Raw genomic sequence first — 14,668 nt, 5'->3', positions numbered from 1 at the left:
GTTCTTGCAGGTTCTTGCCTCTAAAGACGATCGTGTGCCCATCTGACCTTTTTACTGTTTTCCAAATTATAAAGTCGATTTAATCATACTGATTGAATGATATCTTCGATTCAGTACTCTCCCGTTCTTATCGCTAATCCATACTCCCAGCCTGATACAGACTGAGACTACTTCCCCAGCGACAACCGTGTCTGATTCCACATGAACTGGAATTCTGGAAGTTCTGGCAACATGTGGATGTTTATATGTACAAGCAGCTGGATAGATGTATGTCACTATCGATGTAAGTATTCAGTGGGCATGGGTGGGCATCTCACATCTGCATTGGCTTATGTATGAGTGGAGAACGCGTCACCTTGGAATTGTTCTGTAACTTGAGCGGATTAATTCTAATCTAATTAATCCATAGGCCGACTCTCTTGTTAACAGAAAACCCAGTCCGTGGTACCCCTACGGGCCTCCTTCGAGCGCTCTTCGATGATCTACGCTGTACCCATCGTCGTAATCGAACTCAGAACTTATACAACAGAAAAACACGTTCAAGGCCGAGACGCCAACCGACTAATAAATATCCTCGTATTCTTCGTCGATCTCCAAATACTTCCGAATATCCTCTATTGAGGCCATGCTATGATGAAGGAAGTGTGGCAAGAGCGCGCTGTAGTTTTCTGCACCAAAAAATTCATGCGTCAAAGAAATCAGGAAGGGAACGTCCAAATTACCTGTCCATCGCATAGCCGCCTCCTTACCCAGAGTGATTGCTCTTCTAGTCTCCTCGAGCTTTACAGGATCGCACGCGCCATATGCGGTCAGTTCCTCGTCAAGTTTTGCCAATTCTTTCTTCATATACTGAAGTTTCGCGATAGCTGCTGTTCGGGATTCCTGCAGGAATTTTAGAGTTCGACTTGTTTACACGGACACAACAAGAAATCGACACCGATTCAATCCGAGTGGACTTCTCCCTCTCAATGGACTGTTGTATTTCTAGCAATTGCGTGTGTTGGGATATCTTCATTTCCTTGGCGTTGTCCACTCGACCTTGGATCTGTGGAGCGCATATATGAACCATTTCTACTAAAAAAACCTTTACGATGATGGCCATACCACGGCTCCTTGGTGAGATGGAAAGCTCCAGAAGACTGGAGTAGTACATGAGAAGGTCTGATTTAAGATTACAAGTTCGCCGATCGATAATTCTGAAGCGACTTGCAATTGGATGCACCGATCTTGTCTCCTTGTACTAGCCCGTCATCCACTAGAGACTGAAGAACTTCTTTGACAGACTGGGAGACTAAAACACGAATTTGACTGATTTGACTAGGGAATATCAACGCGCGCCACGTACCGATTCCCTTCAATTTCGGTCCAAGCTTTTCTAACTCTTTCAACTACCCCATGTCAGGTGGCGGGATGGCAACTGAAGGCGCAAGGTGAGCTACCTGATAAAAATCTTTCTGCAATAAAGTTTAGATGAAGGTTATTGCTCGAATTCGAATCAACGCAGCATACAGTCTCATGGAATATTTCGAGTAGTTTGACGCGTTTTTCGTCCGCTGAGAGACCTCTCGGTGCCTAAGAATGTGAAAGCATATGCGTTCAACAAAATACAGTACACGACAACACACCATGATGAGTTTCAAAGATCAAAGAAGACGAACTTTAAGGTTTCATAACCCCTAAGAAAGAACGCGTCCTAGTTCGGGCCAGCAGCAAGTTCGCGAATCATAATATTAACTTTTTTCGTCATATTCTACGAATAGTACAAGAAAGAGTACAGATACAACTCAAGCACCTAGCTTTGAAATGGGAGGGGTATGTCCATAGAAGAAGTAATTATTAAGAACGTCCAAGAGCGGTCAGCAGGATGTATGAAAGCAACAGAACGACAACAATGCAATGTATATGTATATCCAGTCAAAATATGAAAGCACAATTTGAGCAAGGTGCACGAGTATGGAAAGCAAGACATGCGAGTCGTAGAAAGGACAACATCGAAGATCAACTTGGAGATAGATAGGTAGGTGGTGTCTAGTCATTCAAGCATTGTACACGCTGGGTGGGCTAATCCAAGTCCGTGTTAGAGAGGGGAAGGACGATCAGGTATGGTCGTTGCAAGCGTGTTCTAGCATTGGCCCAGGAAACTATTCTTTGGGAAAGGCTGACCGTAGTCGCCGCGCCAAGTTGTCAGATTGGGATTTGAATATGCTTCGAGATGCCTTCGGGAGTTTGTCAGGACACAAAGAAAGGAATATAGCAAAACCAAAACCCACTTGTTGATATATGCTTCGGTCGGGAAATCAGGAGGATCACATCCAATGTTGATAGCATCCGAAGGCTGATATACGCGGATATAGTCAATGGTTAAATGAACAGGAAATTGAAGGTGGTTTAGATCTACAGGTCCAAAGTTTGTAGACATGCCTGACAGAGGATAAGTATTGAAGGAAACAACGAAGGATTAAGAAAAAAGGAGGTGAAGACATGAAGAAGTGTGTGGCAATGACCCGCACCTAAATTTGCTAATAGATACTGCCCAAGTCGTCAAAAAATTAGCACGAAACAGAAATTATTCAACGCACCATCGGCTCCTGCGGAACTGGTCGAGCAGAGATCTCAACAGAAGAGTCCGCGCCAAGCCCAGCAACATTTAATCCCCAGGATATTTTTCCACTCGAAATCCATGTGATGTACTGCGGAGGGAAGAATGGGCGGTACAGCGCGGAAGCAGAGTAAATTGATACTTACCGCGTCATCGAATCCTGATATTCAATGAGTTCCAGTACGAGATGAAGCGTTAGGAGCGGGACTATGAGAACTTTTCGTTGTAACTCGCCTGGCTTATACTGAGTATATCGGAAATATTGATCAGCGCGGAGGTATTAGCGCAAAATACGACACAACCGACCTCGAAACCGTAAGTTTGGAAGCATCCTCCGTCGTACTCGTAGCAAGAGGCATTAGTAGCAGTCACAACTGAGGTAGCTTGTTGCTCGACATTGCCCATGAAGCCATTGAGTTGTGAAATTGAGGGGTCCGCAAGAATCATATTATCCGAATCATTATTCCATATGTATGCCCGATTGAAGGGCTAGACGACCGACCAGTCAATTGCATTCGCCTTCGAACATTCTGGGAAGCGATACTTACTGCCCATTGAGCACTTTGCGAGACTTCAGCTACGAACGTGTTTTGGTCAATCTAACGCAAGGTTTTAATAATCTCAATCGAAGACGAGGACTTGCGTCAACACGCACCTGAGCCTCGAGAACATCTATTTCAGGAGCCGATCTGCCCACGAAGGTTCCATCGTCATGTTTAGGTCCTGGATGGTCTTCTCCAGCGCACGTACACCTCGAAAGTTTCTGTCCTGGGAGGTAGCTCAAGACACCGCCTTTTCCGGTATCCCCATTGACTGTGGCAGCTTCAGGCTGTCCGTTTATTGTTTGATTTTGTACAGTGCCGACATCGCAAGTATCTTGATAGAAGCATGAGAACCTGGTCACATAAAGCCATTAGGAGCAAAAAATTACCGTAAGTGTATGGCCAGGTGCCTTCTAATGTCGCACCATATCCTGCTCGCCCTAAATTCCCTGTAGGCATTGTAAGTTGAAAAACGAAAAGGATCAACAATGGAGATCAACGACCCATGGTCCTATATGCATCATAAGTGAAGATAAGGCATCGAACAAGTGATTTGCGAACCAGACTGCAGGCCAGAGACCCAACACGTTATTTGCTCCCGGAATCACCAGTGACGTCTCTACGTAACCACCAGTAAAACAGAACTTGTTCCTGTATATCGGGTCAATACTGCGGGAAAAAAGAGGAAAAGGAATGCGCACCAAGTAGCAACCAGGCCTATAGGGGCAGCATCAGTCTTCCGACAAGTGGAATGTTATGATAAACCTACCGCCTTGAAAATTCAGATCGTGTGTGTTCTGTTCAGAGAGGGTGATAATCAGAGACCCATTGGCAGTAGTTACTGCCTGGGGAGAGTACCACTCCAAGTTATTGGTTTCCTAAACATCACGTCAGGAAATGGTTTTGGACATAAAAGTTCGACCCACCCAATAATGAAGATCGGCTGCTTCCCAGTAAGGATCATCTCCAGGGTAAAACGACCTTCCTTCTCAAACTCATTTAGAAGCGAATGGCGGCGTTGAGACATTGAATGCTCTAACCTGGTGTATTAAACTCGTCGGAAAATACAAGTTGCATGGTTTTGGAAGGATCCTTCCATGACGGTAGAGTTTGCACCTCCTGTGGAGTTTCAAGATCTATCAAGCCCCAATTTCCCGGCATCGTGGGTACCTAGATTGGTTTTAGGTGAGGAACCATATATGGAGATAGAGAGCTGGTCAGTATACCTGGCCGCTAGCATTCAAACCGCCAATGTTGAATGCACCTTGTGTAGAAAGCGAGGGTGACAAAAGCGAATGGGCTACCGGATAACCAATACTAGAAACAACGAACTGAGATTTCAAAAAATCAAGCAGAGTAAAGGACTTACAATAATGCCATAATACCTGAACACAGGAAGAGCAGAAAACCCAGATTCAGAACACCCCGTTTTGACCACGCATTTCCATCGTGCTCTATATCCCTGGTCTTCTTATCCGGAGCGTGCAACTCATCGTCCGCTTCAACCACGTTTGCAGACAGCTCCGACCCCCATAGCTGTGGGTCTACCGCAAGGGCAAGCTGAAGAAATTTTCGGAATAAGGGCCAGTAGGAGCTGATCAGAGGAAAATTGAAGACCTTCTCGTATATTGAGGGGAATTCACCACGAGATCGCCTATTGACGCTGTCAGGATATGGGGAATCTGAATTGGACTGGTGGAGGTCAATAAACAGTGCATCTTGAGGAATAAATTTGGCGTACAGCGAAAGACCAAGCAGACTGTGAACGAACGAGAGGCATTAGAGGGTAAAGGAGAGAAAAGAAAGAAGAAAGAAGGAACGTATAGTGGGTGGGAAAAGGAATCACAAACCGTAAAGTACGTCAATAATCACTATTCACTGGAATCAAAATCACGAAGCTTGCAGAATCAGGTACGGCCAAATCCGTATGGGTTGATGTAAATTGATATCGAGTGATTTTGAGATGCCTTTTTGAAGATAGAAAGCCGTAAACTACCCATTTTGACTAGAGAGTGAACTTTGGACGGTGTCCAGGACTTTTAGACCGAAACTTGAAGCCAGAAGAACGCGATCGGTACGTGTTGCGAAGGTGAAAATCTTATCCCCATTAGAATTTTTTTTTGATTAGCCAGTCCGCGGTCCGCCGGCTGTCGGCGGTGAATAGGTACACGGGCCGTACTGAGCACGCGTTTTACAAGATTTTACCAGATTTTACCAGAGCTCTGGCAGAGTATCCAACTCTTATTTTGATTTACAGTCGACCCTTTCAAGTAGAAAATTCAATCGATATTCGCTGGCACAGTCGCACATTATGAGATAGTGAATAGCGACCCTCTTCACCGCCTCGTCCTGCCTCGTCCCAATCAGTCTATTGCGCTCTTTTCCACCGTCGGAGAGGAGAGACTTCAAGGTTTTATAACACTTACTGATTATGAATCGAAGAAACATAAGTGGCCATAAGTGGCCGAAGACCGGGCCAGTGCAACCAAGCGCAATCCCCTCGCTTGTATTGTACCATTTTCCCCGCCTGATTCCCGCCAGTTCCCGTCCCCTAAAAATCTGAACACTGTTGCAGTCGCCAGCTTCAGACAGGACCGAAAACTTAGTATAATGATGTAGAATCCACATGCTGGGTGTCAAGTTATCAAACTTCCCCGAATGTGATTTTCTGTTTAGCGATCTCTTCAATCCGATTTCTCCATATCGGCATTATTGATGAGTCTGGATTCTTATAGAAAGTCGATGTAGTGTAAGAGATGCGGAGCAAAGCAGCATTTGTCCAGTCAACGCATTGCCAGCCTGTGTATATAAGTACTATACATTGTTATACATTGTGTTCAAAACGTTGATATGCAGCCTCTCATTGAGAGTTCAGAGTCCCGTGCAGAAGCCAGTTGAACAAAGAAACGGCCTAGATGCTGCAGAACTGCAAGTTGAAGTAAATGGGCGGTCAAAGCAAGAAATATGTATCCTGATTTGGTAATTGCTCCTTTGTATCCTAGCACCAAACCAGCACTATGTACCAATACCACTGATATAAGTTGAAGTTGAACATTATATAGCAAACAGTACAACCAAGGTATTTAAAGTACATACAACATCAAAAACCAGTCATACAAGTTACAACCCGAACAAGTTCAGCCGGCAATACAACATTACTTCAATAAGATAAGATAATCATAATAACTTTGTTATAACGCCTAGGCCCTAAAAGTGGTGAGAATAAAGTTGAGGAGTGTCAGGAGCTGTCACGGCGGACGTACTTTGGTTTTCCCTTCTCGAAACAAAAGTTTCATACCTTCCTTGACGAATTCGGGATGAGAGATAAACTCAAAGGATACCGTCGCACGGTCTCCGGTACGCAGGACTCCCTGAGGATGGTCCATATCTATTATTCGCACTGTTTGTCGTATAGCCTGTTTGCAAACACACTGATTAGTTGATACCCTTCTCACATAATGTAAGAATTCAAACTCGCCCCACAATGTAACATCGCCTGGTAGGTTTATACCCATTTCTTAGTCTATGAAAGATCAAAAGCCAAAATCGGCACGAACCTGGTAATTCTTCTGCAGCGTAGTGTTGTGGCTGCCCAAAATGATCAAACATGTCTATTTCATAAACGAATTGACTTCAATACTCACTAAAGGATCAAAACTTGACCTTGAAATTGTCTCGTTGCTGAGGGGGAGAATTTGCGTTCAGCCATCTGAAAGCATGACTCACACCCAAGCGTACCTTTCGGGAGTATTTCCGACTTCGAGACCATGACCATTCCTTTTCGAACTGTATTTCGTCTTATTCGCTTCAAGGCGCAGCTAACACATTGACCCGCTTCGGCTGTAGTCACTGGCGCTCTAACAAGAACACTGACAGTAAGTGGGTGAAGTTCAACTTTGAGGAAAAACGGCTAACCTTTTCCGCTGCATGCTCTTTACAACTGTGCTTTGGAAATTCCCATTTGAATCGGGACCTAGCATGACTGGATCACCGGTTTTTATGCTGCCACCGTTCACAATGCCATTTACGACAGTGCCCACATATGGAACGGACCACACTTCAGTGACAGAAAACTAGGAGCATTGTGAGTACATATAGAATAGATCGGCAACAAGGGAAATGTAAACCTCAAGGGGCTGATCGACAGCAAACTTGTCGGTGTCACCTTCACTTGAAGGAAGAAGATTGAGGAATGTACGAAGCTGTGGCATTGTTAAGTGTTGTGATTATATTATTAAAATGCAAGGCGTACATATCCAAGACCTTCACCGGTGACATTCGAAATTTGGAAGATAGGACATAACCTAGTGAGATCTGAGCATCTAAGCATGGATATAAACCGAAGACAGCATACTTTTCCTTTCCAAAGCCAGTTGCTATTTCCACCGCTACTTCGCTTGATTTTACAAACACAGGAACTTTGCTGAAGGATCAGGTTTAGATGATAATATGAACTTGAGTGATTACACAAGAAGCACCCACCGACACCCAGGACTACGCAATATTTTCACAACTTGTTTGATAGTTTCTGCTTGAACATTGGCTGGGGTCATATCAATCTAAAGTAACGTGAACAAGGTATCGCGGTATTCGAAGGGGGTAAAGACCTTGGTAATGCACACCACAACCGGCACACTCAAGGCAAGAGCGATAGAAAGATGTTCTTTTGACATTCCAATAAGCCCGGCATTTGCTCCGACAATCAGTATGACACAAGAGGGAGCACCAGAGGTTAGACCGTAGAGTGTTGTCTTGAGATATCGTTCGTGTCCAGCAAGATCTGTTGCGTGATGAATACATACCTATCATGGAAAGATGGCCAAGGGATAGCAGAAATTTCACCTATAAAGGATACAATCTTTGAAGCCTGAACGGAAATCTCCTCCCACCCAAGCTTTTCGCGTCGAACTACTTCTGTATCATTCGAAATAGTCGTTTCAGGTAGGATTGGAGAACCTGAAGGAGCAAATCCAAGGATCTACAAAATCTAGTCTCAATTGAAAAGGTGATGTGTGGTCAATCACTTACCTCCATTCCAACACTAGACGTCCGCCCAGTCTCAATCTCGTGTTTATGGCGGAACAAACTCACTCGTGCTCTGCCTCGTCCGTCATCCAGAGCACCACGCGTCAATACTCCCAAAGTCGTCGATTTCCCGCTGTCCACATTTCCAACAACAGCACAACGAACTTCCGGTGTTAAAGAGACACTTGGAGGAGGTAACCGCAGGAGTAGTGATTTACGTGGGTGCTTTCCGTGAGCCTCGAATAGAAGTGAGGTCTATTCGCGGACATTCAACAGCAGTCGATACTAATCATGTTTCATAGCAGTTACCTTCCCGCCAACTTCCTCTACCGTGTTGGTGATTTCCTGAAGCAAGAAGTTTGACATGTCCTCTGTTCGTTCAATGCCGCTCCAGTCTTCCGCGACATCATTATCTAGGTCCCCTGCAAAGAGTTTTGCTTTAGAGGGTTGGGCGCCAATACGGAGCACATATTCGCCGTGATTCTGCGTTAACAATGCTGCAAGTATGTCGCGGGCGCTGTCATGATTAGCTGATACTTTGCTTGATAAGAGTTCCTATGATTATAGTTGGCATAATGTTGATACTATATATCATAGGATACTGATAACGCACCAGTATCTTCTCTTCTGCTTCTGCTGAATCTCGAAGCTCCTCCGTTCCCGCTTTAGCAAGTTCTATGACAGCCCCTTCCTTGGCCTTGCCTTTGACTTGAGAATACTTCTGCTCTTTCTGAAGTTGCTCCGCCCCATTAACTTTCTGTTTCGCAAATTCGCGATTGTGGATTTGTTCGATTTCGCTCTGGAAATTCCGTAGTGTTGTCGCCATTGCGGTATTGCAGAATGTCTCTCGATTCTATATTTAATGCGCAGACTCGAGTCACGAAACGACAACGTCAATGGGAGTTGAAAATGGTCAAAATGAGTCGACCTCCCGAACAGCTGCCGTGGCTTCTTAGCACTTAGTTTTAGTTACAGAGTTAATGCGCCACGTGCGCGCAAAGGCCAAGTTCCAAGGCTCTAAGTTCTGTCTGAACTCCTAAGGCCTTATAAGCCTGTTATAAGCTTCAACTGTATTCGACACAAGTGATTATGAAGTGACAAGAAAGAAATCGAACTTTACAAGCTTGCACCCCAGCGGCCGCATGCGACATTTCCGTCTGCTTACAGGTATCTAACGCATCTAACGCTCCAAAAAAATCGAAATTTGTTATCATCATGGTTTCCGGAATCCGACTCATACATTTCGATAGATACTCTTGCTATCGATAGTTGGGTTCATCAACTGCAATTACAAGTCATCGTATTTGATCTGGCGCTGTACGAGCCTTTTATTTGACCATCGCCATTGTTCCCAAAAGAGAGTATTGTAGTACACACGTGGGCGTGGCGAATTTCATCCCTTGTTTTTTTACAACTAGGTGTTATATAAGGTCTACAGTGAGTTTGTCTGGTTAGTGCGCCTTATGGATAACTTGACTTATCGTCTGAGAAGGTTACAGGTCAGGATGGCCTCTCCCTTTGCAGGACCTTCTTCTCCCCGCAAATTGACTGGATCAACTCCTGGCATATTGGATTCTACGCAGCGCGACCGACTTCTAACGTTCTCTAGATCAACACTATCCTTTGCTTCATTTAATCCTCGCACTGCGACATCTTCGCAATTAACACCAGATGCACGCAAACTTTCCTTAAATGAGGAACTGTATAACCCCAAACGCGTCGTTATAGAGACGTCTCCAACGGGAGAAAGTTTCTGGAGATTCGTGCCAAAAGCTCGAATAGATGAAGGGGTAGTGGATGAAGGTGATTGGCCAAGAGTAATCGATATTTGCGGGTGCGTAATCTAAACTGCTCTCTACCAACTCCTCCTTACCTTATTGCCTTCAGCATGCTTTACGAATGCTCCCAAGATCAATGGGATATATACAAGCTAGATCCTTTGTACGAATGTCGCGTGCGAGCTCCTCCCGCGTCGTCAACAATTATTCGTGTGTCTCCCAAATCTCCGGAGAGTCCACAATCAAATGGAAAAAGGACTTCCAGTAAAGCTGGTATTCCTCCTCTTAATCCACGGAAAAAACTGCATACTGGCAGTGGAAATTCATCTCTCGATTTAGGCTATGACGATGATGAGGTGGAAGAAGTAGAGGACATGATCGTCGACCAAACTATGCCACCGCCACCGCGAGCGAGATCGGCGAGCCTTCGGAGAAAGCGTGAAGAGATTTCACAAATCAGACAACAGAGAAGGGAAAATATATCACGTCGGGCGGAAAAGCTTTCAAGCAGAGAGGATGAATTTAACTTCGATTTCAGTACGGAGGATTCACCAGGGCGCTCTCAAAGTGTTCCTGTCGACAACGGAGGCAAACGCAAAGGTAAGCTTCTCTGTGTGTTCTGACTGAACGTATTCTTATAATTCTCTAGCCACTTTACTTGTCGACCCATTACGCGCTGCAGATCTAGAGGTGGAAGAAGATCTGTTTCGTACAACATTCACCTATAAACAAACCGCTCAAAGGAAGCGGACGCGAAAAACATCTCCTGGTGCAGCCAAACGTGAACTAGACATCCAACGTGCAAAACGGGAACGACGACGACGGGACAGGCAGCAAGCCAAAGTCATCGGTCGTAGACAGCAATGGCACGAACAGTTTATGCAAGAAGTGTATGCTGAAGTGCCCGATTTCAAATCGCCATCGAACGGTTCGTGATTTCATTGTGTCTTTGCCTTAACTTCTTTGACTGGCACTCAGATATTCCGGCTCAGAATATTGGGGATGGGGAATACGACGACGATAGCGGTAGCGAGGACGAAAACTGGAACGGAGGACCTTCTACCGACACTTCTTTCGACGACGACGCCGCGAGAGTAGCTGCCATAGCTGAATCACGACGTAAACTCGCAGAGCTTGAAGCTGATCGTCCGCTCTGGGAAGAAGAAGCTAGAAAGCGTGCTTTACGTCAGAGGGTAGAAGAAGAATCACAGCGCTTGAAGGCGGAGGAGCGCAAATGGGCTGATATGAAGCGTGCTGAAGTTGAAGCACGTCAGGCTGAGATGCATCGAAAAGCCCAGGAAACCGCAGAGCGAACTGAGGAGCAGCAGGATGCGAAACTTCGGGAGGAGGCTATCAAACGACAACGGGAGAGACGGCAACGTGAGCAACGGTGGGCATACGGTCACTGGACACCGATTCGCGCTTTGGAGAGGTACAGGGTCTTAAGTGAGGCCTTTGACACAACCAAGTTCAATGTTTACGACCCCTTAACCTTTCATGTTATTCCCTGGCCCATTCTTAACCCTCCTGCCAAAATGTCTGTAGAAGACGTCGACTGGAATGCCGTCGAACTTTTCTTCGAGTCTGTCAGGCCACATATGCGTTCACAAGATTTCAAGTCATTTGTTGAAAAAAGTCAGCGCAGGTTTCATCCGGATAGGTGGAGGTCGCGAGGACTATTGAGGACCGTAGCTGACGAGGCCGAAAGAAGTTGCTTGGAAGTTGGTAAGTAGGCGCATTTTGCTCGTCTATGTCCTTGCTTACTGATGTTGTTGAAAATGCATTCAGCGGCTACGACTGTTGCGCAAGCGCTTACACCTTTATGGAGGGACATTACTGGTCGTTGATGTGTATATGTGTATGATAGGACGGCATTGCAGAGTATTACACGGTGATAATTGCAAAACAACATCGATTTGCAAGGAAGTTTGAATACAGAACATACCACCAATATTCATGACTCATTCCGATGGTGGTGGGAGACAACATCTTGATGTCTATGTACGTGTCTTGATCGCATCTTGTTCAGCATTTGATGACTTGTACGAGAGGATAGGATGCTGAGGCTTTGAGGTATCATTGATTTTTGAGATGTATGCTTGCCCTTTTAAGGCTCTGCAACGTTCATTTTCCTTTGCTGGGTTATTGGTCCTAGAATCTGCTTCGACTGTGGAATTCGTGGCCAAGAGAGTCAGAGCCTCTTTAGTACGATCGCAAAGAATAGGACGAATCAAAAATTAGGTCCATCTGCGCGTGTTGTTCTTACATTACAACCAGTGCGTAGTACATACCTGTAAAATTATGAAAGCTCTTATTTCATATACAGGAGCTTTATTGGAGTTTTTTTGAAGTGAAAGGAATACATACATACATAGGAATAGGAAACGTCCCAAGTTCAGGTACATATAAATATTGAAGCAATAAGCGCCATTACACGAGCGTCAATTGGGCGTAACAGCTCTATCTTTGAACGTCACCTTCAAGCGACGTATTTGCCTGAAGAGCTGTCTACTGGCAGTGCACAAAGATCCTCCGAAAGCGGACAAGACTATCAACAAGCCTCACATTTCATTGACTGTTTTTTTCTGTAGATTTTCCATCGTATATGTCGAACGGGAATACCAAGGATGTTTCCGGAAGTTCTTTGCGGAGAACACGATCTGCAGGAGATCCATCGTTTTCACCAAGTGACCTCGGTATAGCTCGAACTGGCGCTTCACATATGTCCTCAGGCAACTCCCTCTCATCAACTGTGATAACACTTTCAAACGGTCCCAGTCGAGGTCCTCATAGTGCCGGGCCATCTTTCAATGCATTCTTCCCAGAATCTATACCAGAGAGGCGAGAACATCAGGTCATTGCATCCATGCCCGCTTCACCTCGTATTCCTCCACCTGCTATCCTTCATCCTCCATCGACTCCAATACCAACAAATGTACAAACGTATAACACAGCACGTGGTCCGCCGCCGCGGAGACCAGTTTATCCACCGAACCATTCGACCATTGCCAGACTCCTACGCTTTTTCGGATATGGGAATGATGCTTCCAAGGTTCGCAAACAACTAGTTTCTTTAATATGGAGCTTGGGATGGGGCTTTGCTCAGGTTTGTCTCAGTGTGCACCATATCTCAACTTGGGCTATATCTATCTTAGATGGTCAGCATCGTCGTTGTATTGGCATCGTCTGCCCCCAAAGCGAGTCCTACAGTTCCAGGAGCTAACGAATGGACTGCCTGTGAACGGCCGCTCGGCGTTTGGTCTTGTCTTTGGCTAGCTCGCGTCATCGTAGCATGCGTGTTGGCCTACTGGGGATGGACTCGAGACCGATCAACGTAAGTCGGCATGCTGTTTACTGCGACTGCTGTGCATAATTAACCAGAAAATGCTGTTAGTCAGAGTAGGAATGCCCGTATCGATCCTGAATCAGGCCAACGCGCGTCCAACTCGGAACATCCGGGGCAAATACGTTCCCATAATTCCCAGCAACCTCCTTCGCCTGGCACTCATTCACCACAAACACAAAATGCTAACCTTCCCCACACAGTCATGTTCAGAAGGTGCGATACACTGTTGTTCAACCATTCATTCGTTCAACCACTTCGCGCAGATTATCACTCTTTTCTTCAATGTACAGTCTAACTTGGTTTCTCACGGCCCACATATTGGTCTACACCTCCATAAAAACCTGTCGATTTTCTTCCCCGCACATTTGGTGGCTCGTCTTTGCTATCCTTTGTACAACGTATCTGATCATATTGGAAGTAATTATTCTGGGTCTGATTGTCTTTGTCTTTGCACCGGTCGTCTTTGTATGTCTTCTTTCAGTCTTCCCATGCCTGAGGCTTATTTCATCGCAGTTGATATGGAATATATTCCTCCTTTGCATTGGACGACATCCGTTACAGAATCCTCAGATGATCAAGCCGGATATCGGGAAACTCCCTAAAAGCTTCGTCGACCGAATCCCTTTAGTTATGTACATTCCTCCACCTCCCGATGCGTCTCCTATGGAAGGACCTATACAAGTACCCCCAAGCATATATTCCTATCCACCCAAATCTCCAGTAAAAAGGACGGAAATCTCTGCTAAGACACGCTTCAGATTTATCAAATTCAGAAAATTTTCTTCCAAATCCGACAAGATGTCTATTGATGGCACGACAGATAGTTCAAAGCAGGAGAAATCGACAAAACCTGGCTCTTGGGAAGACAATTGGGACACTGAAGGATATCCTTTTGTCGTTCTCGATGACAACCGTGCTGCATGTGCTATCTGTTTGCTAGACTTCGAAGAGCCCACGCGGCTACATCCTATAGGTGAAGAACAATCAAAAGTAGTGGAATCTGAGCCGAACGGCGGGCCAGCTAAAGTGGAAGTTATTTCGGAGGAAGAGCGCGAGAGCAATGAGCTCAGATTGGCCGATGTAGGTGAAGGTGCACAGCCCCTTAGACTTCTTAAGTGCGGCCATGTATTCCACGTTCGTCCTTGGCTCTTTCTCTATCCATTCCTAGCACTGACCACTTGTAAAATTCATAGAAGACTTGCCTAGACCCGTGGTTGACAGACGTTTCTGGACGGTGTCCTGTGTGTCAGAGACAGGTGGAATTACCGGAGCCTGAAAAGCAGAAAAAGGAAAGAAGACGGTGAGCGAGTTCGGGTGTTGACCAACCCGCGGTTGGTGGACAATTTTTAATTTGCTCTGAGGTTGTTTGCTATCGCTG

The 14,668-nt window shown here is 45.5% G+C and overlaps 4 protein-coding genes across 4 annotated transcripts; 1 reads left to right on the top strand and 3 right to left on the bottom strand.

Annotated features, from left to right (window-relative positions):
* Nucleotides 1-561: 561 nt before the first annotated feature.
* On the bottom strand, nt 562-1,628 carry C8R40DRAFT_1160637 (meiotic nuclear division protein 1; the record flags this gene model as incomplete). The annotated part of the gene is made up of 9 exons (XM_046230037.1): nt 562-668; nt 723-882; nt 938-1,045; nt 1,105-1,139; nt 1,223-1,291; nt 1,346-1,388; nt 1,440-1,454; nt 1,510-1,572; nt 1,626-1,628. 9 exons carry the CDS (start codon nt 1,626-1,628, stop codon nt 562-564), a joined length of 603 nt encoding a protein of 200 aa, XP_046086402.1.
* Nucleotides 1,629-1,742: 114 nt separating this feature from the next.
* On the bottom strand, nt 1,743-4,998 carry C8R40DRAFT_1237102 (beta-glucan synthesis-associated). Its single transcript, XM_046233425.1, has 19 exons — nt 4,883-4,998; nt 4,511-4,833; nt 4,368-4,458; nt 4,182-4,311; nt 4,068-4,126; nt 3,911-4,019; nt 3,843-3,858; nt 3,703-3,792; nt 3,645-3,652; nt 3,531-3,590; nt 3,255-3,475; nt 3,148-3,198; nt 2,906-3,088; nt 2,834-2,843; nt 2,746-2,759; nt 2,580-2,690; nt 2,511-2,529; nt 2,271-2,421; nt 1,743-2,216 (listed from the first exon to the last, which is right to left on the bottom strand). The coding sequence occupies exons 1-19, from the start codon at nt 4,919-4,921 to the stop codon at nt 2,123-2,125; spliced, it is 1,779 nt and encodes a 592-aa protein (XP_046086401.1). The 5' UTR covers nt 4,922-4,998; the 3' UTR covers nt 1,743-2,122.
* A 1,170-nt stretch (nt 4,999-6,168) lies between these two features.
* C8R40DRAFT_1103497 (GTP-binding protein 1) lies at nt 6,169-9,155 on the bottom strand. Its single transcript, XM_046228027.1, has 16 exons — nt 8,780-9,155; nt 8,476-8,721; nt 8,170-8,421; nt 7,984-8,119; nt 7,749-7,921; nt 7,624-7,700; nt 7,496-7,564; nt 7,394-7,445; nt 7,269-7,343; nt 7,057-7,214; nt 6,880-6,998; nt 6,786-6,822; nt 6,699-6,729; nt 6,620-6,637; nt 6,405-6,557; nt 6,169-6,348 (listed from the first exon to the last, which is right to left on the bottom strand). The coding sequence occupies exons 1-16, from the start codon at nt 8,990-8,992 to the stop codon at nt 6,319-6,321; spliced, it is 1,839 nt and encodes a 612-aa protein (XP_046086400.1). The 5' UTR covers nt 8,993-9,155; the 3' UTR covers nt 6,169-6,318.
* Nucleotides 9,156-9,671: 516 nt separating this feature from the next.
* Nucleotides 9,672-14,594, top strand: C8R40DRAFT_1045265 (uncharacterized protein; the record flags this gene model as incomplete). Its single annotated transcript, XM_046224290.1, has 10 exons — nt 9,672-10,000; nt 10,054-10,382; nt 10,633-10,876; nt 10,975-11,669; nt 12,611-13,050; nt 13,100-13,278; nt 13,339-13,503; nt 13,554-13,755; nt 13,804-14,424; nt 14,484-14,594. 10 exons carry the CDS (start codon nt 9,672-9,674, stop codon nt 14,592-14,594), a joined length of 3,315 nt encoding a protein of 1,104 aa, XP_046086399.1.
* Between the last annotated feature and the right edge of the window lie 74 nt (nt 14,595-14,668).

Source organism: Lentinula edodes (assembly GCF_021015755.1).
Source record: "Lentinula edodes strain Le(Bin) 0899 ss11 chromosome Unknown C8R40scaffold_17, whole genome shotgun sequence".
Classification (NCBI taxonomy): domain Eukaryota; kingdom Fungi; phylum Basidiomycota; class Agaricomycetes; order Agaricales; family Omphalotaceae; genus Lentinula; species Lentinula edodes.
Note: the sequence above shows the minus strand (reverse complement) of the source record. Positions and strands in the feature narration are given on the sequence as shown.

What these genes read in the sequence shown, in the direction of transcription:
- C8R40DRAFT_1237102 (XM_046233425.1), bottom strand. Translation starts at nt 4,921, where the DNA reads ATGCCTCTCGTTCGTTCACAGTCTGCTTGGTCTTTCGCT. An exon ending in CGACGAGTTTAATACACCAG is followed by an intron (nt 4,127 to 4,181) that starts GTTAGAGCATTC and finishes GAGTTTGAGAAG; the next exon opens with GAAGGTCGTTTTACCCTGGA. An exon ending in TAGATGTTCTCGAGGCTCAG is followed by an intron (nt 3,199 to 3,254) that starts GTGCGTGTTGAC and finishes ACCTTGCGTTAG; the next exon opens with ATTGACCAAAACACGTTCGT.
- C8R40DRAFT_1103497 (XM_046228027.1), bottom strand. Translation starts at nt 8,992, where the DNA reads ATGGCGACAACACTACGGAATTTCCAGAGCGAAATCGAACAAATCCAC. An exon ending in CGTCTAGTGTTGGAATGGAG is followed by an intron (nt 8,120 to 8,169) that starts GTAAGTGATTGA and finishes TAGATTTTGTAG; the next exon opens with ATCCTTGGATTTGCTCCTTC. An exon ending in GGTCAAGTTTTGATCCTTTA is followed by an intron (nt 6,730 to 6,785) that starts GTGAGTATTGAA and finishes CATTTTGGGCAG; the next exon opens with CCACAACACTACGCTGCAGA.